Here is a 23,121-nt window from a genome sequence, read left to right as displayed (position 1 = left end):
CAACACGGTAAGAAGGAAGATGAAACGATATCCTCATGATGTAATACTGGTAGGGGGGCAGGCAGAGTAGCACACTGTCCAGCCAATAAACTCAAATCAGAACGGTCGAGGTCTCGATGACTAAATAGAACTTCGCAAACACGTGCATCTTTACAGTTTCTCACCGCGTGACGTTGGATAACATCGTGCTATGTTGATGTTCACGGGCCAGCCTGAGAATATTGAGTTAATCAAATCAAAACTACTACAAACTAACAAACCCTCTTAATCACTTGTTAAAAACATCAGCATTAACTTAACCTTGAGCCTTACTTAATACACGGACTGAACAGGAATGAGAATAAACACGGCAGCTTGACAATGGAGACACTGCTGGCACGTGGGCGGAAAACTTCCAACATTCTGATGACCTTTAGAACAGGACAGGTCGTCATGGCAACACTATCTGGTGCTGTGTTGGCTTAATTCCTTATTGCTAATTAGATGTCCTGTGCGGATCTACTCGTTATAGCCAATTAAACCAAGAAAATCGAACCCATCTCTCTGAGTCAACGTTATTAGGTCAGGACATTATCCCCAGAAACAGATTAGTTTTTCGGCTGAGTCATCCGTTAGGCCTACCTACTACATTTAAATTACATGTAGCCTACATTTAGTCATTTAGCAGACGCTCTTATCCAGAGCGACTTACAGTAAGTACAGGGACATTCTCCCCGAGGCAAGTAGGGTGAAGTGCCTTGCCCAAGGACACAGCGTCATTTGCACGGCCGGGAATCGAACCAAAAACCTTTTGATTAATAGCCCGACTCCCTAACCGCTCAGCCATCTGACCCACTAATACCCACATGGTACAGACGGACATTATCTGATCCCAATCTGTCAATCCGGATCCGTGGGATCATAGTAATTGGGATAGTAGCTCTGTGTTTGTTTAGATTTAATGCATAAGCAAGCGTTTGCGTGACCTCTGCCAACACAGGCGTGCACAAACAAGCGACATGCAAAACTATTATTTCCGATTTCGTTTTTATAAAATTAAAAATTAAAACTACAGCCAAAGCACGTTGAAACCCGAAACAAACACATTTCTCTAAAGGGCATGTTGTTTTTAACTGTAGTTTCAGGCGTGTTTGCTTCGGCTGATCTGTCCCTCTCTCGATGTGCACGTGGGTTTGGGGATTAAACATTAGAACTGTGTTTATTTATCTGGTCCTGGATTAGACGGCTCGCTGCTCTCGCTGTATTTAAACTGACCTCCACCAGCACAGACTGGCCCAGTCGGGTCAGGAGCCAAGGGTATAATATTTGTCGACAGGAAGTTATCTACATTCCACTAGAATAATTATCTGCCCCTAAAATTATACCTGCCACAAAAATAATAATATTCAATAAATTATCTTAAAGCAACAACAACAAAAAGGTTTAATTGAAAACTTCTCAAAGTATTTACATAAAGTTTGTAAGTAGATTCAAACTCAATTAATCGAATACAAAATCTGGATGCGTTCAAAAAATACTTTTAACCCCCTGTCCTCCCTCTCTCCTTTACAACAAAGAAATGATCTCTGCAAGGTTAAAGCGAATTATATTAAAATAATGATCTGCCGGTATGTTATGGTCAACGTTATGTATATGTGCTCACTTGATGAATTTTCATTTTGCTAATCTCCCCATGTCAGATTTTACATAATCGTATGAGAAAACAAAAATAAAAATAATTCCCTAATCCCTCTATCTTTAATAAAGTGCCTTAGCTTTGGAGCCCCCTCCCCCCCTCCCTCCCAAACAACATTGAATGTTAACACGTCCTCCCACCCTGTGGGGGCGTTGTCCCCGTCAGACCAGGCTGAAGCCCTCGTACTGCTCCACGGCGCGAGTGAGGCGATGCCGCAGGGTCTCTTTGGTCTGGTAGCGCGGCATGTCCAGCAGGTTGTAGCAGGTGTGGGCCACGGGCAGGTACTGCTCCTCTGCCGAGGTGGACTGGATGATGATACGAAGGCTCTCCATCCCGTGGATGGGGATACGGTCACTTCCTGTCAGGAACACTGGGGGGGGGGGGGGGGGGGGAGGAGAGGGGTGGAAGCATCAGAAGACGTTAGGGAAGTGGTGAAAGTGGCAGAAACAAGGGTAGGATGTCTGTGCTCATAGACTGAGCTCTGAGAAGTGGAGAGAGGAGATGACCCTAATATTCAGGATGGAGAGAGGAGGAAGGGATGGATCTGATGACTGAAATGCAGAAAGACACCTCCGCCCTGATCCCCCAGATACACAAGGCTCTTACATAGGAACTGCTTCTTCTTCTCCAGGGGGAAGTCATGGAAGACCTCCCAGAACATCCTGACGGTGGGGTGAGAGGCGCAGTACTCCCCCTTATACACCGCATTCTGGAACAGGAAACTTTTTTGTTTCACAAATATCTGTACTTTCTACTTCTTACATTTTCAAAGCAGGCTTGTTACTTTAGTTTTAATCTAAAAGTAACCCCAGCAGGAGGGTTAATTAATGGATGCACTTGGGAAATTGCCACCCCCCTCTTCATGCCGCCCTAGGCGGCTGCCTATGTCGCCTATAGGAAGGACCGGCACTGCCGATAGCGCTAGCCTCACACCCTCTACAGTGTTAGCGCTAGCCTCACCCCCTCTACAGTGTTAGCGCTAGCCTCACCCCCTTTACAGTGTTAGCGCTAGCCTCATCCCCTCTACAGTGTTAGCGCTAGCCTCATCCCCTCTACAGTGTTAGCGCTAGCCTCATCCCCTCTACAGTGTTAGCGCTAGTCTCATCCCCTCTACAGTGTTAGCGCTAGCCTCACCCCCTTTACAGTGTTAGCTCTAGCCTCATCCCCTCTACAGTGTTAGCGCTAGCCTCACCCCCTTTACAGTGTTAGACGTTAGCGCTAGCCTCACGCCCTCTACAGTGTTAGCCGTTAGCGCTAGCCTCACCTCCTCTACAGTGTTAGCCGTTAGCGCTAGCCTCACCTTCTCCATCTCCTCCCAGTTGTAGTCATTGTTGCCTACCACCATGGCCATGAGCTCTGAGGGCTGGAACAGCGACAGGACCTTCCCTCCACACACCTTCAGGAAGCCTGAGGAGAAGGCTGCGTACAGCTCCCCCACCGCAGAGCAGAACACGTACTGCAGGTAGGCCTGTACAAACTCCTCCCTGTAGAGGACACACACACACACAGTTAGGCATACACACAAACACAATCACACAATCATTAAGACACACAATCATTTATGATTGGGAAGACATTTAGTAATTCATGAATGTAATTTGTGCGTGTGTGTAAGCATGTGGTTGTGTGTACGAGCGAGCTATGTATCAGTCCACCGTAGCAGAGAGGAGGAAGGAGACTGCTTCTGAACATCAACACAACACATATATCTCAGAACATCCAGAACTATAGTACCCGTAAAGACAGGAGATACAGCCAGAGATTAATCTGTACCATCAAGTTGATGTACACACACACACACAGGAAGGTGGCAGCCTCTCATGCCAGTGCGGACGTGTGCCCTGGCCAGGGTGCTGACAGCAGTGGAGCAGCAAGACAACACTGCTGCTGCTTCCATCAACAGGGAAGTCGAAAGTCTGGGTGCAGTCACGGTTGGCCAGCCGCCCTGCTTCCTGACAGCAGAAGCCAGAAGGCAGCAATGCCATGGCACGCAGGGTTTAACTCTGGCACACTTCACCACACACACACACACACACACACACTCTGGCCCACTTCACCACACACACACACACACACACACTCTGGCCCACTTCACCACACACACACACACACTCTGGCCCACTTCACCACACACACACACACACACACACACACTCTGGCCCACTTCACCACACACACACACACTCTGGCCCACTTCACCACACACACACACACACACTCTGGCCCACTGCACCACACACACACACACTCTGGCCCACTTCACCACACACACACACACACACACACTCTGGCCCACTGCACCACACACACACACACACTCTGGCCCACTTCACCACACACACACACACACACACTCTGGCCCACTTCACCACACACACACACACACACACTCTGGCACACTTCACCACACACACACACTCTGGCCCACTTCACCACACACACACACACTCTGGCCCACTTCACCACACACACACACACTCTGGCCCCAGGGATCGGGGAACGCTGCACTTTAACACACTTTCTCTGTCTCTCTCTCATACACACACACTTAGCACAACCATATCCAAAGCGATTTACAGTAACGAGGAGGATTTAAACCTGCAACTTCTTGATCAGCAGTCAAGTGCTCTAACCACTAAGCTGTGTTTTCCCCCAGACTAACAGAACCTCACAGATGGGAACAACAAAGCTTACGTGAATGATGCACAAACAGACTTTAAATGCAGTTTTTTTCACTTCACACATAAATGTTATCTTTGGAAGACAAAAAGTAATCAATCTAAGCGATCTTGTGGTTTAATTTCAGCTAGGTCTGTAGAGAACTCTATATTTAGACACAAAAACTACCTTGTTCCTGCCTGGGGTTCAGGGTCTGGCACCACAGCCTGATGGAAGGTTGGAGAATAACAAGGAAGCTGGAACAAGGACATGGGTCACAGAAACCCCCCCCCCCACCATCACCTCTTTGGTTTCTCCCACCCCCTCACACTGGCAGACGGGGCAGCTTAACTCACAGGACGGGGGGGGGGGGGGGGGCAAAACATTTCAAATTTGTTTTAGTTTTTGCTTTTTTAGGAAGCGGTGAGCGTCTGGTGCACAAATGTCCGATGTCGGAGTATCCTAATCTAGGGGCCAGATTGCAATAAATGTGGTTGTTGAGCCGGGGAGTATGTGCTATGTAGGGCGATGTGTCTGAACACTGTCCTCTTATCTGGCCTGGTCTGAACAACGCCAGCTGACACAAGTGGGACACCGGTTGTGGGTGTTGAGGCCTAAATGTCCCGGCTGAGATAAAACATCCTTTATTTACACTGAGCTGGGGTCAATAGGCTAGGAGGTGGAACATCTAGATTAGATCTGTTTTGATGCATGCTCAGGTCTGTGATGTGTCTGTTACCTAGGAGACGGTTACCTACGAGACGGTGACCCACCTGTTGTTCTTGTCCACGATGATGCTCTCTCCTCCTGGTACCAGCTCCACCACCTCCGTCACCCCGTAGTACTCCCTGGTGATCTGATGCAGACAGGGGCTCGTCACACATCTCGTCTGTATCTAACTAGCATTTTGGTTAGTCTGACAGAACCAGTAGTTATAAATGACTAAGCTAAGACACTAGATGGTCAGTGATTTTCCTTTGTAATGTCTGAAAATGGAAAGGGCTGGAGCTATTTACATGTGTGTGTGTGAGCCTCCTTCACACACAATGTGTGAGCCTCCTTCACACACTGTGTGTTGTGGACTTACAGCGAAGTTCAGACAAAATGCTTCCTCAATGTCATCTCCCTCGTGGTCCAGAAGCTGCTGTAAACTCCTGAGAGCGAGAGAGGAGAGGGAGAGAAAGAGAAAGAGATGGGAAAGATGAGAGAGAGATGACAGAGAGAGATGAGAGAGAGGGAGGAGAGAGAGGAGAGGGAGAGAAAGAGATGGGAAAGATGACAGAGAGATGACAGAGAGAGATGAGAGAGAGGGAGGAGAGAGAGGAGAGGGAGAGAAAGAGATGGGAAAGATGAGAGAGAGATGACAGAGAGAGATGAGAGAGAGGGAGGAGAGAGAGGAGAGGGAGAGAAAGAGATGGGAAAGATGAGAGAGAGATGACAGAGAGAGATGAGAGAGAGGGAGGAGAGAGAGGAGAGGGAGAGAAAGAGATGGGAAAGATGAGAGAGAGATGATGGATGGGGAACACAAGCACAGTGACCTCATCAGAGCAGCATGTTCCCGGGGGCTACCAACTTTCCCGCCAATCACTCTTATATTTTTGGGTCCTCCGCCCTGGCCGGCATCTCGCTACATAGCAAACGCTACGTTCCAGCGCTGAGCTGTGTGGTTAAGCTCCCCCTGCCCCACCAGCTGTGCCTGCCACCTGGATTAGATCTAGGAACACACATGCTTCTCCAGAGCTGGCCAGTTTGAGCGCTAAAGCTAGAAGCTAATAATAACCTTTAATGGGTGATGCGAGATGCTAGGTGATTCTAGGCATCAGCAGCTAAGCAGGAGAGATCCCTCACACCTTCAGTGGGCTTGTCTCTCCTTACACAATGTTCCCTCCAGTGGCACCGACAGGAATGTTTCATGGGGGTGGCCGGGGGGGGTCGCCGGGGGTCCCAGCGATTTTATCAGGGCGGCTGTGCCCATAGATATACGTATATGTGCCTGAAAATGCCAGTATAATGTTCTGGTACTTTTAAGGGATTTGATGCTTAATGTTATGGTACTTTAAAGGGATGTGATGCGTAATGTTCTGGTACTTTAAAGGGATGTGATGCGTAATGTTCTGGTACTTTAACCCTCGTGCTGCCTTCGGGTCACATGACCCAAAGGTTCATAACAATACAAAAACAAATAAAAATAATTTTCTTTTAACCATTCCAATATGGGGGGTCTGAGACAGCCCGACAGTTAAAAGAAAATGCTTCACTTTGTTTTGTATGAGGTAAATTTGTCGCAATACGACGGTGGGTCACAATGACTGATGGGTCAGAATGACCCGAAGATAACACAAGGGTTAAAGGAATGTGATGCATCAAAGACTTTCTTTGTTGTGATCCTGTGGGACCTGTGGCACCTTCTCTGCATGCAGACAGTTAGACACTAGGCTAACCGTTAAGCTAAATGCTCATTTAATCTTCTCATTCTGAGTCGACATTTCCCTGCCAGAGAAAGGAAGTCTTTCTTCAGCCGATACATAAGACTTCCTGGTTACACAAGCGAATTAGTGAATACAACGGCACTTAGGAATGCTTGGCTGGACCTGATGTTAGTTTCCTCCAGGATCACAATGACTCTTATTGAGAGACTTGTTGCTCTTGTTGGTTAGTTGTAACAGATTTAAATTCTTGTACTCGCTGTGAAATATTTTACTGTTGATTGTTTTTCTACAGGTACACTCTTGCACTTTTTTAGTTTCATGTTGTTTAATTGTGACTTGCTTAACTGCATGCTCTTATGGTTCTTCCCTTTGGCACTTATTTGGTTTTTCACAATGCGTGCTTCATGTTTTGGTTGCTCGCAATGTTTGGGGCTATCTTGTTGTTATGATCAGTGACCTATGCACTTTTGTAAAGCTCTCTCGTGGAAGTTGCTTTGGATAAAAGCGTCTGCTAAATGCATAAATGAATTAGGCGCTGAATGACATGTAATTTGGGTGAGCAGTGTGTCGAGAGAGATTTCATGGCCTTGTTTCGGCTCAATAGGAATTGGATGCAGTTCAATTAAACATTTAGGTTAGCACGCCACATTGATTTCTGCTGAGGAGAGATGCTTCTCTTGAAAGCAAGACTGTAAAAACACCTACTCTAGGACAAAAACATTGACTTTGTGCTAAACGACAACAGCGCTACATCAATCCATCCTGACTGACATAGGCCTACAGAGCAACAGCTAGAAGGGGCGAGAGCCATTGCAAAGAGTATAGAAGCACAAGAGGCGAAGCACAAGAAGCACACTGATGCTTTTTTGGTAACAGTCACTGCCGCCATTGTGGAGTGAAAATTCCAACTGGAGTTACTGGACAACAGCACAGTTAGCTACATACTAGTTAGTTTTAGGTAACAGATCATTTTAAATATAGTTTTAGTGTTGACGTTAGCTAGCTAGCGTCGGCAGCTGTGTACCTAGCAAGCATTAGCAGCATTTGTATCGGTTAAATGTACGTAGTTAAATATCAGCTAATGTTCAACTGTAAAGTATAGCTACACTTTTTAAAGGATCCCTTGGTAAATCAGCCACTGCCGGGTAGAAATTTATTTTTTAGAAAAAATAAAAAGTTAACGCCAAAATTGTTTGGCAAAATCCATTGTTATGTCTACAAATTATTTTAGATATGGTATAAGTTTAGCTAGCTTGCAAATACTGAGGATAGCCTACGGAAGTTAAGTTAGCCAATGTTGATGCTAGCTAACGTTTAACTTGCCCTACAAAAAAATCCACTTGTCCCGGACAGGATAATGTCGAGCCCTGTACATGGCTCTCTAAATGAATAAAATATAAGATGTAGAAAATGCTAAAACCGTGTAGTGAGTGGACACATGCAGTGTAACAAAGTAACAGTGAGCAGGCTCCAGCTGTTACCTGCCCTCGGTGGGAGAGAGCTCCTTCAGGTCGTCCAGCGAGGGCCCGCTGCCCAGCAGCAGCTTGTACAGGACCAGGGGGAAGTGGAGGTCCACCACTGTGGAGTTGTAGATGGCCAGACCACATAGGATCCCAACCAGGTGGAACCAGTTGTGCTCCACGAAACACTGGGGGGGAGAGGGGGGAGACCAGAGGGATGAGATTAGAAAAGAGAGAACTGCTAAAAATAATTAAAACACAATTGAAACCAGACAAAAGGGTCCCATGTTTCTGTCTTGGTCGTCATGGTGCCTGGACAGGCATGGCCGTCCACTTTGGGAAATGATGGAAAATAACGTGAGCTACATTCATGGGCAGGCGTTTGATCCCCAGGAATGGCAGGGAGGATGATAAATCCTGTAACTGGGCTTCTCTAGAAGATACAAGCTGACCCTGCCAGTGATGAGGCACGAAGCGTTGCCTTGAGAAACTCTCTCTCTAAACACCAACAGTACGGACGCAGGCTATTTTCAGCACAAAACTGAATCTCCCCAGTCCTTCCGTTAGGACGGTGGGTGTCAGAATGTTCCAGGGTGTTCCTCTGCAGGCCAGGTGACTGCCGCAGGAACGTGCTCAGCGACAACAACAACCTGGTGTTTACTCCCCGCAGAACAGGAATGGGTAACAGGAGCAAGGCTCTGGGAACAGGAGGGAACAGGAGCAAGGCTCTGGGAACAGGAGGGAACAGGAGCAAGGCTCGCAGAACAGGAGGGAACAGGAGCAAGGCTCTGGGAACAGGAGGGAACAGGAGCAAGGCTTTGGGAACATGCTGGTTCGGCCGAGCCTCACCGCGGCTGTTCCAGGGTCAGGACAAAACTGTAGCTACTAAACACATCACCTGTTTACACTTGACACACAGAGCCGCTGGCTAACAACATGTCCTCTGCATCACCTCAACACCCTCCTCACACCAGACATCACCTCCTCACACCAGACATCACCTCCTCACACCAGACATCACCTCCTCACACCAGACATCACCTCCTCACACCAGACATCACCTCCTCACACCAGATATTACCCAACTGGACGGTCATGAAAGTCATGAGTTCTAAAAAAAAACTTATGAAACTTGCCTTTGGTAGAGATACATTTAAACAAAGTAGTGTGTCACTTTGTCAGAGAACCACAGCAGGTTGGACTCTGCGTTGTGGGTGAACATGCCGTAAAGTGTGTGTGTGTGTCACCTTGTCAGAGAACCACAGCAGGTTGGACTCTGCTTTGTGGGTGAACATGCCGTAAAGTGTGTGTGTGTGTGTCACCTTGTCAGAGAACCACAGCAGGTTGGACTCTGCGTTGTGGGTGAACATGCCATACAGTGGGTCCAGCAGCTCCTTCAGCAGCAGCAAGAAGAACTCCTTAGTGACTCCACCCGCATCTACAGCCTCCTCCCCGTCAAATATCACCTGGGGAGGAGGGGAGGGAGGGAAAGGAGGGAGGGAGGGAGGGAGGGAGGGAGGGAGGGAGGGAGGGAGGGAGGGAGGGAGGGAGGGAGGGAGGGAGGGAGGGAGGGAGGGAGGGAGGGAGGGAGGGAGGGAGGGAGGGAGGGAGGGAGGGAGGGAGGGAGGGAGGGAGAAGTGGAAGGATCGAGGGAGGGGAGGGAGAGGATGGGAAGAAAAAGAGTACAGAAAGAAAATCTATGAAGGTGAGAAAAGAAGGTATAGAATGGGTTCACCTGTATGAAGGTGCTCCACAGACTGACCCCTCTCTCCCTTGCCCCCATGACCCCTGACCTTGAGGGGCTTCTTGAGGTCGAGGTCTGCGTAGACGGACAGCTCCCGCAGCGCGTCGCTCACCAGGTGCTCCCTCCGGACGTGCAGCACCAGGAAGGGGTTCCTGCCCAGCAGCGGCTCCAGCGTCAGCAGCATGAACACGTTGTGCAGGTTAGCCCCACTCACCGCCATCTGGCGGAGGGGGAGGGGGAGGGGGGGACAGAAAGAAAGGATACAAATGGATATCCATGTTTTATAAACAAAGCTTGTTACCTACAGTGTTGCAGAAAGTCACAAAGAGTGTTACATACTGTAATAAAACAGTAACACACACATATATATATATCTGTCCCTGCCTGCCTGCCTCTGTCCCGGCCTGGCTCTGTCCCGGCCTGCCTCTGTCCCTCCCTGCCTGCCTCTGTCCCTCCCTGCCTGCCTCTGTCCCTCCCTGCCTGCCTCTGTCCCTGCCTGCCTGCGTCCCTGCCTGCCTGCCTCTGTCCCTCCCTGCCTGCCTCTGTCCCTGCCTGCCTGCGTCCCTGCCTGCCTGCGTCCCTGCCTGCCTCCCTCTGTCCCTGCCTGCCTGCCTCTGTTCCTGCCTGCCTCTGTCCCTGCCTGCCTGCGTCCCTGCCTGCCTCTGTCCCAGCCTCATACCTGCATCTGCAGCTCTGCGTCTGTCTGCAGCATAGTGGTCTTGGCCTGGGCGTTGAGGATGAAGGGATAGGCACACAGCATTACCGAGCTCTGGAGAGGAGAGAGGGGGGAGGAGGGAGAGGAGGAGGGGAGGAGGAGGGGAGGAGAAGGAAGAGAGAGGGAAGGGGAGAGAGAGGAGGTGGGGGAAGAGAAAGAGAAGGATGAAAGAGGTGGAGGTGGAGAGCATGATGGCCTTTGGGTACATGAGTATCCAGTTACATGTGTTAGATCTGTATAACATTTAACAGCAGGCACCAGCTCAGCACATGATCTTTTTAAATGAACATGTTCATACCTGAACAGGAGGTACTCTCATTTTCTGGAGAGAAAGAAAGTACAAAATAAATTAAAGGAAATCAATACATGACTGTTATTATCAATACATTTACAGTACATTCATAAACATATAGGCCTGCATAACATTGTGTTGTTTAGAGGGTGTCTGATTTGAACAACACACACACTACACAACCACAGACGCCACAACTACAACCTTTAATATCCTCCCTGTAGAGAGATGGAGAGAGATGGAGAGAGATGGAGAGAGATGGAGAGAGATAGAGAGAGAAAGAGAGAGATAGAGAGAGATAGAGAGAGATGGAGAGAGATGGAGAGAGATGGAGAGAGATGGAGAGAGATGGAGAGAGATAGAGAGGGAGGGATGGAGATGTAGGAGATGTAGCAGCGTACAATCTCAGCTTTGCTCAGGAACCAGTGGAGGTAGTCCTCCTGGATGTCCACCAGGCTGCTGATGTGAGGGATGTAGAAGCTGCTGTACTCCACATGCCTGGCCTTCAGGTTCACCTGCACACACCACAACATCAACCCTGACTGCTGGTCTAGGGTTGGATCCAAGGTCAGGGTCAGATCTAGGGTCAGGGGTCATGGCCAGGTGTTAGGCCCAATCACAATACTCTGTCTTACCCCTACCCCTTACCCCTAGCCCTTACCCCTAGCCCTTACCCCTAGCCCTTAGTTTACCCCTTGCCCTTATGTCTCGAAACTGAGGGGTAAGGGCTACATAGCCATATGAAATGAGACGCCACTTGGTTACGGTTACTTATATCGATGTCCCCAAAGCAAGTAGTGTTATGCACTGATATCAAACAAAATTTGTTTGAAATTCTCTGCTATTGGAGTTTAATTAAAACTGTAGACATGCATGGAGTCCATTCAAGGCTAATCAGAGAAATGCGGGACTGTTGTGCAAATCTGCAATGTAACGTTAGCGCAGCAAACTAGCGATTTTTTTAAACGTTTCAATTAAGAACATGGTTGCAAATACATATGTACAGGACTGTGTAGAGCACAAAATAAGAGCCGAAAATATTACATTTATGGGACTCTGGATGATCTGTCTGCCATTGTTGCAGGTAGTGCAGTATTCACATACCCCTTGGTTTCAAGTAAGCTCCCGAGCTCACTTGGTTTTAAGGAGTGTATACCCCTTCGTCTTAGCCCTAGCCCTAGCTCAAAAAGAGTATTGGGACACCACTTACTCTCACGATAACGCGCAAAACTAAGGGCTAGGGGTAAGGGGTAGGGGTAGGGCTAAGGGCTAGGGGTATGGGCTAGGGGTAAGGGCTAGGGGTAAGGGTAAGGGTAAGACAGAGTATTGGGATTCGGCCTTAGGGTCAGATCTCAGGTCAGGGGTCAGGGCCAGGTGTTAGGGACAGATCTAGGTTCAGGGGTCAGGCCCAGGTGTTAGGGTCAGATCTCGGGTCAGGGCCAGCTGTTAGGGTCAGATCTCGGGTCAGGGCCAGCTGTTAGGGTCAGATCTAGGGTCAGGGCAAGGTGTTAGGGTCAGATCTCAGGTCAGGGGTCAGGGCTAGGTGTTAGGGTCAGGTCAGGGGTCAGGGCCAGGTACCTTGTGCAGCTTCTCCAGCAGTCTGAGAGTGGCTCTGATGTGGTTCTCCAGGTAGACGGGAACCAGGCTGGTGCGTCCCGTCAGCAGGAACACCACGGTGCTCTTATACATGTCCACCAGCCTGGAGAACACCGCAGCCTCCAGCACACACCACCAGTTATCTACAGAGACGGCACACACCAGTTATCTACAGAGACGGCACACACCAGTTATCTACAGAGACGGCACACACCAGTTATCTACAGCAGAGAAAACTGTGTCTAAACAAACTGGTTCAGCACATGGACCATCGTGTGAGTGTGTGTTTGAGCTTGTGTGTCTGCATGTGTGTGTGTGTGTGTGTGTGTTCGTACCCAGGACCTTGCTGGGGTTGTGTGTGTGTGTTCGTACCCAGGACCTTGCTGGGGTTGGGGTCCAGGCGCAGGATGGCGGAGGCCAGGGGCACGGTGAGGGAGAGGTAGTGCTGGGGCTCCTGCAGGGCGGGGCACTCACACAGGATCAGGTAGATCCTCATAGCCTCCACATCCGGAGGAGAGCAGGGCAGCTGGGGGATCAGCACGCTCTCAAAACTCCTGGTGGCCTGGGGGGAGGGGCTTAGAGAGTGAGCTAGCTACACCAGCCTGGGGGGGAGGGGCTTAGAGAGTGAGCTAGCTATACCAGCCTGGGGGGAGGGGCTTAGAGAGTGAGCTAGCTATACCAGCCTGGGGGGGAGGGGCTTAGAGAGTGAGCTAGCTACACCAGCCTGGGGGGGAGGGGCTTAGAGAGTGAGCTAGCTACACCAGCCTGGGGGGGAGGGGCTTAGAGAGTGAGCTAGCTATACCAGCCTGGGGGGAGGGGCTTAGAGAGTGAGCTAGCTACACCAGCCTGGTGTAAGGGTTAGTCACATACTGCTGGAAACAGATTACTGGACATGCTTTTCCCAGAGTTGCTTTCCCCTACAGCCCTTCTAAGCTGTATTTGACCTCATGTGACCCCTGTGTGACCCCTGTGTGACCCCTGTGTGACCCTGTCAGAGATGGTAAAAGTACACACATCCTTCCCTCAAGTCGAAGTACAGATACTCATGTTTAAAAAGACTGGTCAAAGTTGAAGTACTGACTACACTTTTTAACTCAAGTTAAAGTAAAGAAGTGTGGGCTCTGACATATACCTAAGTAAAAAGTAGCCATTACTACACCTGTTTTAGTGTCACGCAGGTAACTGGACCTCACATCATATGAATACATTGATACAAAAAGACAGTATAGACACGCAGCGCTTTCACCAGGAATCCTTTTTGACACTGACAATTTTGAACATCTCCCTCATATATGGAGTTGGGGGATCAGGAATGTCTCTATTCTCAGTCATGTCCACATCGCTGACTCCCTCTGTCTCATCATGTCCACATCGCTGACTCCCTCTGTCTCATCATGTCCACATCGCTGACTCCCTCTGTCTCATCATGTCCACATCGCTGACTCCCTCTGTCTCATCATGTCCACATCGCTGACTCCCTCTGTCTCATCATGTCCACATCGCTGACTCCCTCTGTCTCATCATGTCCACATCGCTGACTCCCTCTGTCTCATCATGTCCACATCGCTGACTCCCTCTGTCTCATCATGTCCACATCGCTGACTCCCTCTGTCTCATCATGTCCACATCGCTGACTCCCTCTGTCTCATCATGTCCACATCGCTGACTCCCTCTGTCTCATCATGTCCACATCGCTGACTCCTCCCCTAGCCGTGTTACCTGCTCTAGGAGCCTGCAGGAGGCTGGCTGGCTGAGCGTGTGGAACAGCAGTCTGACTGACTTCAGGTCGATGCCAGGAGTCTTTGGATTGGTCTTAAAATGTCCGTCGTCACTGAGAGAGACAGGAGAGGAGGTTACACTGAGAGAGACAGGAGAGGAGGTTACACTGAGAGAGACAGGAGAGGAGGTTACACTGAGAGAGACAGGAGAGGAGGTTACACTGAGAGAGACAGGAGAGGAGGTTACACTGAGAGAGACAGGAGAGGAGGTTACACTGAGAGAGACAGGAGAGGAGGTTACACTGAGAGAGACAGGAGAGGAGGTTACACTGAGAGAGACAGGAGAGGAGGTTACACTGAGAGAGACAGGAGAGGAGGTTACACTGAGAGAGACAGGAGAGGAGGTTACACTGAGAGAGACAGGAGAGGAGGTTACACTGAGAGAGACAGGAGAGGAGGTTACACTGAGAGAGACAGGAGAGGAGGTTACACTGAGAGAGACAGGAGAGGAGGTTACACTGAGAGAGACAGGAGAGGAGGTTACACTGAGAGAGACAGGAGAGGAGGTTACACTGAGAGAGACAGGAGAGGAGGTTACACTGAGAGAGACAGGAGAGGAGGTTACACTGAGAGAGACAGGAGAGGAGGTTACACTGAGAGAGACAGGAGGTATCATGTGTCAGACAGGCCATAATGACAGACAGACTATACTTTCCCCCTCAGGTGCTCACATTACAGTAACTGGAGAAGGCAGGGGGCGGGCCTTAGTAGGTCAGGACACACACACAGAGCAGGGAGGAGAGCATGAGAGGGGAGGATGAGAGAGGAGGAAAGGGAGGATGAGAGAGAAGGATGAGAAAGGAGGGAGGATGAGAGGAATGGGGAGGATAGGGGGGAGGAGAGTAGGGAGGGAGGGTGACTAAAAGAGAGACGAGGTGAGGTCAAAGGTCACCTCTGGTCCAGGAAGCTGGCGTTCCAACAGGCGGTTGAAGACAGATGGTGGATGATGTCACTGCAACACAGAGAGATGGGAAAATATCAAACTGTGTACAAACCATGTTGTTTTCAAACTCTCTTAACAAATATGGTTAAAAGACAAAATTATTACCAAAGCCACATAAATCTCACATCCCATCATACTTCAAGATTCTCTGGTCCACCATATTACACCCTTGTTTAAAACACCAGCAGGGTTAACTTGTGTATTTTGCTTACTTGGTGGTGCTAGAATCTGTGTTGTCGATCAGTTTCATCCTCCACAAATTCAAGTTCTCTGCATTTATCAGGGAGATACTTTTACTGCTGTTAAACACCCTGAAGTCTTCTGGAGGGGAGGACCTCTTCTGAGGAGGAGAGAGGGGGGCAGAGATGATGTCACACACAGCCTGGTCGCCCACAAACAGAACCATGTTTGTGGGGTTAGGGTTAGTGGTGCTTCCACCGTAGGGAAAGCAACTCTGCTCAGAGTTGCAGATCAAACTAAAACCTCCAGGACTGAAGTCAGCTCTCCATGTTGTGGAGACACATTCCTGCCCTGCCTGCAGGAAATCCTGCCAGATCTAAATCAGCGAACATCCTTCAACACATCCAGACCTGCTGGGGAGGGGAGGCAGATCGGAGCTTGGAGATCTGGGACAACTGAGAAACCCTGGGAGGCGTCGCTTATAATGGCATCAAAAGCTTTTGCAAAAAAACAGCTCAAATAAAGCACCAGCGCCATCTAGTGATGGACAACAACAACAACTAATCAGTGTGACAGTCCAGACAAATCCTGTCATCCTCGTCCAACATCAGTCTCATCAGAGGCCAGTAAGAGTACATCCTGAATGATTCATGAAGTTTACCTCCTCATCAGAGAAGAGTAAGAAGTTGTGGTCTCCCCCACTGTGGATCCTGGAGACTGCAAACGGCCGGAGACCTAGGAGAGGAACATGAAGAGCAGCGACTGACTGAAGCTGTTAGTTTAGAAAGGCTGTGAGGCTGTTAGAGGTTAGAAAGGCTGTGAGGCTGTTAGAGGTTATAAAGGCTGTGAGGCTGTTAGAGGTTATCAAGGCTGTGAGGCTGTTAGAGGTTATAAAGGATGTGAGGCTGTTAGAGGTTATAAAGGCTGTGAGGCTGATAGTTTAGAAAGGCTGTGAGGCTGTTAGAGGTTAGAAAGGCTGTGAGGCTGTTAGAGGTTATAAAGGCTGTGAGGCTGTTAGAGGTTATAAAGGCTGTGAGGCTGTTAGAGGTTATAAAGGATGTGAGGCTGTTAGAGGTTATAAAGGCTGTGAGGCTGTTAGTTTAGAAAGGCTGTGAGGCTGTTAGAGGTTAGAAAGGCTGTGAGGCTGTTAGAGGTTATAAAGGCTGTGAGGCTGTTAGAGGTTATAAAGGATGTGAGGCTGTTAGAGGTTATAAAGGCTGTGAGGCTGTTAGTTTAGAAAGGCTGTGAGGCTGTTAGAGGTTAGAAAGGCTGTGAGGCTGTTAGTTTAGAAAGGATGTGAGGCTGTTAGAAGTTATAAAGGCTGTGAGGCTGTTAGAGGTTAGAAAGGATGTGAGGCTGTTAGAAGTTATAAAGGCTGTGAGGCTGTTAGAGGTTATAAAGGATGTGAGGCTGTTAGAGGTTATAAAGGATGTGAGGCTGTTAGAGGTTATAAAGGATGTGAGGCTGTTAGAGGTTAGAAAGGATGTGAGGCTGTTAGAGGTTAGAAAGGATGTGAGGCTGTTAGCGGTTATAAAGGCTGTGAGGCTGTTAGAGGTTAGAAACCAACCTACCAAAGCAAACTCCTCATGTTTGTAAACCTGCTTAGTAATGAACCAGATTTAGATTCAGTTCTTCAGCCTGTGATGTGTCTCTGTTTTACCTGACACATGAGGACTTCCTGTCTGGAGGGCCTTGGTGTTTTTGACAGGAAGTGGGATCCTGGCGGTGTCCCTGGTGCCTGTGCCCAGCTGGCCCTGAGAGTTGCAGCCAAACGCGTAAACGACCCCAGAGGACGGAACAAACGCCAGGGTGTGATGTCTGAGGAGAGGGGGAGGAGGGGGGGACAGGTGGGTGTACAGGTGGGTTTGCAGATGGGTGTACAGGTGAGTGTATTGACTGGTAGATGTGTGTGTGTATTGTACCTGCCACAGGAGATCTGAGAGACCTCGCTCCCCATCAGCTCCAGGACGCGCCGGGGGAGAGGCTCACTGTGGGTGGAGTCATGACCCAGCTGACCACTAGAGCCATCCCCAAACGTAAAAATCCCCCCATCCTGGAGAGAGGGGGAGAGGTACAGAGAGGGGGAGGGGGAGAGGTACAGAGAGAGAGGGGAGAGGGAGATTTGTAATTTGAAGAACCTGTCTTTTGTGAGCTGGTGATGTTTTGACAACAGTGTGACAGTGTGTGTCACCTTGGTGTGTGTGTGTGTCTGAGTGTGTATGTGTGTGTGTGTATGTGTGTGTTACCTTGGTGTGTGTGCGTGTCTGAGTGTGTATGTGAGTGTGTGTGTGTGTGTTACCTTGGTGAGAGCGGCTGTGTGGTCCTCACCACAGCTGATGTAGACGACCTTCTGAGAGCGGAGGAACTTGACGTGACAGGGTACGGCACGGTCTGCATTGTTCACACACCACACACACACAAACCACACACACCACACACACACACCACACACACAGTTATTATTGCTATGGGTTATAGTTCTTATTGTAGTGATTATGAAACTTCTAGTTGTGATTATTGTTACCCTGCTGGTCGTTGAGGCCGAGCTGTCCGGCCTGGTTGTTTCCCCAGCCGAACACAGCCCCAGACAGGGACAGAGCCAGGCTGTGCTGCCCCCCAGCGCTGATCTGGGCCAGAGGGATCCCACACAGGGAGGTGAGGGGCTGGGGGGTCAGAGAGCTGGGAGCCCCCCTGCCCAGACCCAGCTGACCCCGACCATTCTCCCCCCAGGTGAACAGCTGGCAGTCTGGGGAGGGGGGGGGGGGGGGGGGGGGGGTTAGAGCGAGTGAGATAGAGCGAGAGATATATATATAGAGAGATGTCTCCTTACCTGTGGACAGGGCTATGCAGTGCTGGTTTCCACAGATAACCTGAGAGATGTGGTGCTCACCAAGCTTCTTGAGCAGTCTTAGCACAAAAAACAGAATAACCAAGTTATGTACAACCCAAACAACATTCCTACATTCCCCAGGCTTATGAACACAACTTCAGATGTATCCATAACATTGAACAGTATTTCATGTAACAGTCATGTATTCATTTAGACACTTTTATCCAAAGTAATGTACCAGGGGGATTTTAACCTTTAACCTCTTGATCAGCAGTTAAATGCTCTACCCACCCCAGTCCCAGGTTTCAGGAAGAGACCAAGAAACACCACCCCCTCCACCTCTCCTCACCCTGCAGGAGGGTAACAGGTGTGACTCTGGTTACACGCACCTGGGCACCCTGACGGCCTCCTCAGGGGGCCCCAGGCCCAGCTGGCCCCCCTCTCCGGCCCCCCAAACGAACACCTGGCCCTGCTCACTCAGCGCCACCGAATGGGCCCGCCCACATGCCACCCGGACCACCTTCTGGCCTTCCAGAGACCTGACCAGCTCTGAGGGGGAGGGGGGGGGGGGGGGAGAGGGGGGGGGGGGGAGGGGGAGAGAGGAGGGAGGACAGTGTCAGTCTAAGTCAGGGATCCCCAAACTACGGCCCGCGGGACGAATATGGCCCGCCAACACATTTGGACCGGCCCTCTGAACACTACCAGAGGTTATTTTTTTATAAATAAAAATAATAATATGCATAAGTAAGTAAATGTTTTGATTTCAATAGCAATGAATATGAAAAAAGGTAATTACGATAGTAATAATGCTTTTTTAATAGGCTATATATATCTCTTGATATGAACGGATACGATGCATAACAAAATAATAAACTAATCTAGCATAATAAATACATTTAAAATCATAATAACATCTTCACAATAATACTGGTAGTCACTCCGGCCCATGTAATTGTCTGTTACAGAACGACCCGGCCCCACATTAAAGAAAGGAAAAATGATCTGCCCTCGCAGAAAAAAGTTTGGGGATAACCGGTCTAAGTAGATTTATTTGTGGTGGTCCGTCAGGGCCTTCAGGGTATATTCTCTGAATATAATACCCTTCTAGATTGGATACATCAATGCATGCTTCTAATAAGTAACTACAAATTTAAAATTGTGAACTGTATTACTATTTAAGTTATTTTTTATATTTCTAATTCTATTTTTTACATTTTTGCATAAACTGTTCGAATAAACTGTGGAGGCTAACAGCGACTCCTGATGGCTGACGATAATAGAGCAGAGTCTGGTTGGTCTGACTCAACACAGAGGATTCACTTAGCCCAATAGAGTAGCCTTGTGACAAGAGTGACAGTAAAACCAACCAATCAAAATGCCTTGTGTGGGGCCGTGGTATGCTGGATATTCTGTAGCGGACCATGTGTTTATGTTTTTATTGAACAATCACTGATTGGCCTCTGATTGGCGGCTAAGTTGTTAGCTAGCAGGTGACCGTAATTAAAAAAACAATGGCTGATGGAGATGTTGTAGATACGGCAACGGAAACTGATTTTGTCAGTAGTTTGTTAAGTGTAGAATTTGCTCGGAGAAATTTCGCTGAGAAGCTAGAAATTGTTAAGAGGGGGAGACCAAAACCAAAGGTGGGACTCCATCAACCAGGCAAAGGATTCACAAGGCATTTTAGCGAGGCTAATTACGGCCGCTTCAAATGGCTAACAGGTAGCACACAGTTAAACAAGTTATTTGGCTGGGACTGTTTGCTATTCAACTCAGAGAAGGGGACATGGAACAGCACTGAACTTCATCTTCAAATGAGTGAGTCTTGGTTTTAAATCTTTTCAGTGACTTTTTGTAACTTTGTTGTAGCTTCATGCCGTCGCTATGATTCTAATGAAACCCAGTCCAGTTTTGAATGTAGCTAGCTAGGTGTAGTCCACTGAGGTGGCAGTTAGGCTCTCTTGTTTTCGGCCGGGGAGCTTGCGCGTGTTTGGGGGAGGGGGGCCGAAAGGGCCACGGCGAGAGGGCACGGTCCGCCACATTATTTACATAAATGCTTGTCATAATGTAAAATGTCCCGGTAATAAATATATTTTTATAACTAATTGTGTAATCACTTTTACAATCAGTTGTATATATGTGTTTGTTTTAAGGAGAAACATTATGCTAACATTAGCTATAAGCTCAATTAGGGTTCAGTTCCAATGGGTGATAGTTGCTGGTGTTTGCCCGTCTGAACTTGAGATTAAGTTGTTGTCTTGACCTTGATGTAATCAACCATCATCTAGAGAGCTGGATCACTTCACACACAGTCAGCATGTTTCACTAGGAACATGTGATCTGCTTCACACTTGGCTGAAAGGGCTGGTCGTGCTTCCAGAATGTATCACATTATCTGTCCATATTCAAACACAAAAAACAACTGAAGTCATCGTTGAGGTCCAAGCCATCACCATGGCTACCCTGTTTACTCTGAGCATTCAGCAGCCTTGTGCTATTTGGACAAACCCTCTGTGGGAATTCTCCTTATAGCTTCACCACAGTCTGGTTCCCCAGTTACCCTCTCTCTGGGAAAACACAGATTCACCAAGTACCTGTTACAGAGATGGTTCTTTTTTTAGTTTAGTTCCAAATCATCATCTAGTTTAGCCTATGTTAGCCTCACTGTTGGTCGAACTGCTTTGAAAAGGTAACCTGAATGAGGCGTAACCTGGGCTAGTAGTTTTAAAGCCACATACAGCTTGCAGCTACGGCTCATAGCCCTGCAGTGGTGTCCAGTCATGCCTGTTCACACATGGAGAGTGTGTGTGTGTGTGTTTCCAACTATGAATGCATTAATGAAAAGAGAGGCGTCTCCACATAGAAAGTGAGAGGAAAAAGATGTATTTCTCACACACACACACACACACACACACACACACACACACACACACACACACACACACACACACACACACACACTAGAAGCAGATTGTTGGTGACTGAAAGCTCATTAGCTACTATGTGTCCCTCGGACTCCCAGAAATAGACCTTGTAAGATCTACAAGTACAACCTCCAGGATTAGTCTAAGAATCCATTCAGGTAAAACTCTAAAACGGCACCAGCAGGGTCTGTACCGACAGACTGCCTGCTTATGGGCAGTTAAATAACAGATTCATGCTAGTTCTATTAGTTGATGTTGTGTTCTGATGAGATTTAATGTCACAAGGGCATTCTACAAACAGTTTGGACATTATCAGATTCACTGGGAATCCCTGTTTAGCAAACCAAACTCAATCCATTGTTTATAAACTCAGAAGGGCTAGGCGACGGCCACCCCTCTGTGATTGGCCGCTCACCTGGTGAGTCCCCGGCCTTGTTGTGGCCCAGCTGTCCGCTGCTGTTGGACCCACAGGAGTACACGCTCCCGTCACCCAGCAGGAAGAGGGAATGCTGCCCGCCACACGCCACCTCGCTGGGGCTGCGTCCGCTCAGCGCCAGGGCGCTCCGGGGCTCCAGCACCTCACCCGCCCCCACGCCCAGCTGGCCTTCAGCGCTGCTGCCCCAGCACAGCATGGTGCAGGGGGAAAGGAGAGGGGGAGGAACGGGAGATATGGTGGGGGAGACAGACAGACAGAGAGAGAGAGGAGGGATGGGGGGGGGTTTAGGCGAGAGCAAAGCTGTCCTGCCTCCTCCTGTCAGCACTGACTAGGATCCTGGAGGAGAGACAGGAGGGAGAGACAGGAGGGAGAGACAGGAGGGAGAGACAGGAGGGAGAGACAGGAGGGAGAGACAGGAGGGAGAGACAGGAGGGAGAGGAAGAAAGCAAAACCAATGAGAGATATCAGTATTTCCACGGAAGACAAGCAGGGCTCCATGACGTGGATTGTCTGTGGTCAGGTTGTCGAATCGCGTTTAAAAGATGGGAGGGGAGTGAGAGAGAGAGAGGGGGGGGGATTTAAATGTGCGTGTGTGTCGTAAGCGGAGCGTGTTTGAAAAAACGACGGTCACAAGCCTGTAATCCCTTACAGCGCTTCCGAACTGCCTGCCTGCCATATCGCCAATCCACTCCAAAGCATTTGCAACAGGGCTGTATTTAAATAGCCGGAAGGTGAAACTGAAAGCGGGGATGGAGCGTTTAAAACTTCTCTTTCAGAAAGCATCAAATCCAGTGACCACAGCTGAAATTTTCAATATAATGTTTTTAAGTACGAAATGGTTAGACAGCCGCCACAAGAGACTGATTAGTAGCAGATGGCTTTCTTTGTCTGTTTCGGCGCGTGAGTGGTTAAGCAAAGCCAAGAGACCGCTACATTGTGATGTGCGTGAGTGTGCGTGCGTGTGAGGGGGCATCCAGCACTCCAAGGGGGCTGTCAGGAGTAAAAGGCGCTAGCTGTCAGCAGCTTTACAGCTTCAACGTCAGATTGGTGCTTCGTTAATAAGTGCAAGTGCTTACCTGTCTGTAATCAATGACGTTAAACCCCCCAAAATCACGTTTGCTACATAATGTTTATATTAATTTAGACGAGACAACACTGAAGCAGCGAAAAGAAAAAACGATAGATGACGCTAATCCGCCCATTTCATTTGCCATTAGAGTAGCAACACCAGCAAATCCTCTCTTTTAGCTACCTTTCGTAAAGAACGTACTGGATGTTCATATGGTTAGCTACACGAGTATTGTATTATCTCCTGAGTACTACTGACAAATACGGAAGATATCAGAGCACTGTATGATGTCGTTTGTCTTGTATGGGACGTGAAATTACCTGAGCAGATTCATTCCTGGATTCCAAACGGGGCGTTCTCTCTTCACAATAATACGGAAGTGGATTCAGTTT

The 23,121-nt window shown here is 48.8% G+C and overlaps 1 protein-coding gene across 2 annotated transcripts; it reads right to left on the bottom strand.

The window, feature by feature from the left end:
- Nucleotides 1-1,405: 1,405 nt before the first annotated feature.
- Nucleotides 1,406-23,097, bottom strand: herc3 (HECT and RLD domain containing E3 ubiquitin protein ligase 3). 2 transcript variants are annotated; one of them, XM_067249876.1, is made up of 25 exons: nucleotides 23,050-23,097; nucleotides 21,640-21,996; nucleotides 18,690-18,849; nucleotides 18,301-18,377; nucleotides 17,995-18,216; nucleotides 17,770-17,861; nucleotides 17,393-17,523; nucleotides 17,131-17,288; nucleotides 16,132-16,205; nucleotides 15,503-15,630; nucleotides 15,240-15,299; nucleotides 14,289-14,400; nucleotides 12,942-13,131; nucleotides 12,552-12,712; nucleotides 11,375-11,488; nucleotides 10,980-11,003; nucleotides 10,646-10,735; nucleotides 10,016-10,186; nucleotides 9,545-9,688; nucleotides 8,244-8,410; nucleotides 5,421-5,487; nucleotides 5,107-5,189; nucleotides 2,976-3,159; nucleotides 2,282-2,384; nucleotides 1,406-2,045 (listed from the first exon to the last, which is right to left on the bottom strand). In XM_067249876.1, exons 2-25 carry the CDS (start codon nucleotides 21,854-21,856, stop codon nucleotides 1,837-1,839), a joined length of 3,138 nt encoding a protein of 1,045 aa, XP_067105977.1. In that variant the 5' UTR covers nucleotides 21,857-21,996; nucleotides 23,050-23,097; the 3' UTR covers nucleotides 1,406-1,836. The 2 variants fall into 2 exon arrangements, with proteins under 2 accessions (XP_067105977.1, XP_067105978.1); XM_067249877.1 differs by having other exon boundaries at nucleotides 15,503-15,627.
- Nucleotides 23,098-23,121: the final 24 nt, after the last annotated feature.

This window comes from Osmerus mordax, chromosome 14, assembly GCF_038355195.1.
Source record: "Osmerus mordax isolate fOsmMor3 chromosome 14, fOsmMor3.pri, whole genome shotgun sequence".
NCBI classification, from domain to species: Eukaryota; Metazoa; Chordata; class Actinopteri; order Osmeriformes; family Osmeridae; genus Osmerus; species Osmerus mordax.
Note: the sequence above shows the minus strand (reverse complement) of the source record. Positions and strands in the feature narration are given on the sequence as shown.

Excerpts from the sequence above, each read along its gene's own strand:
- herc3 (XM_067249876.1), bottom strand. The coding sequence starts at position 21,856 with ATGCTGTGCTGGGGCAGCAGCGCTGAAGGCCAGCTGGGCGTGGGGGCG. Across the intron at positions 18,378-18,689 it reads GAGGCCGTCAGGGTGCCCAG|ACTGCTCAAGAAGCTTGGTG; the intron begins GTGCGTGTAACC and ends TTTTGTGCTAAG. Across the intron at positions 10,736-10,979 it reads TGAGAGTACCTCCTGTTCAG|AGCTCGGTAATGCTGTGTGC; the intron begins GTATGAACATGT and ends TCTCCTCTCCAG.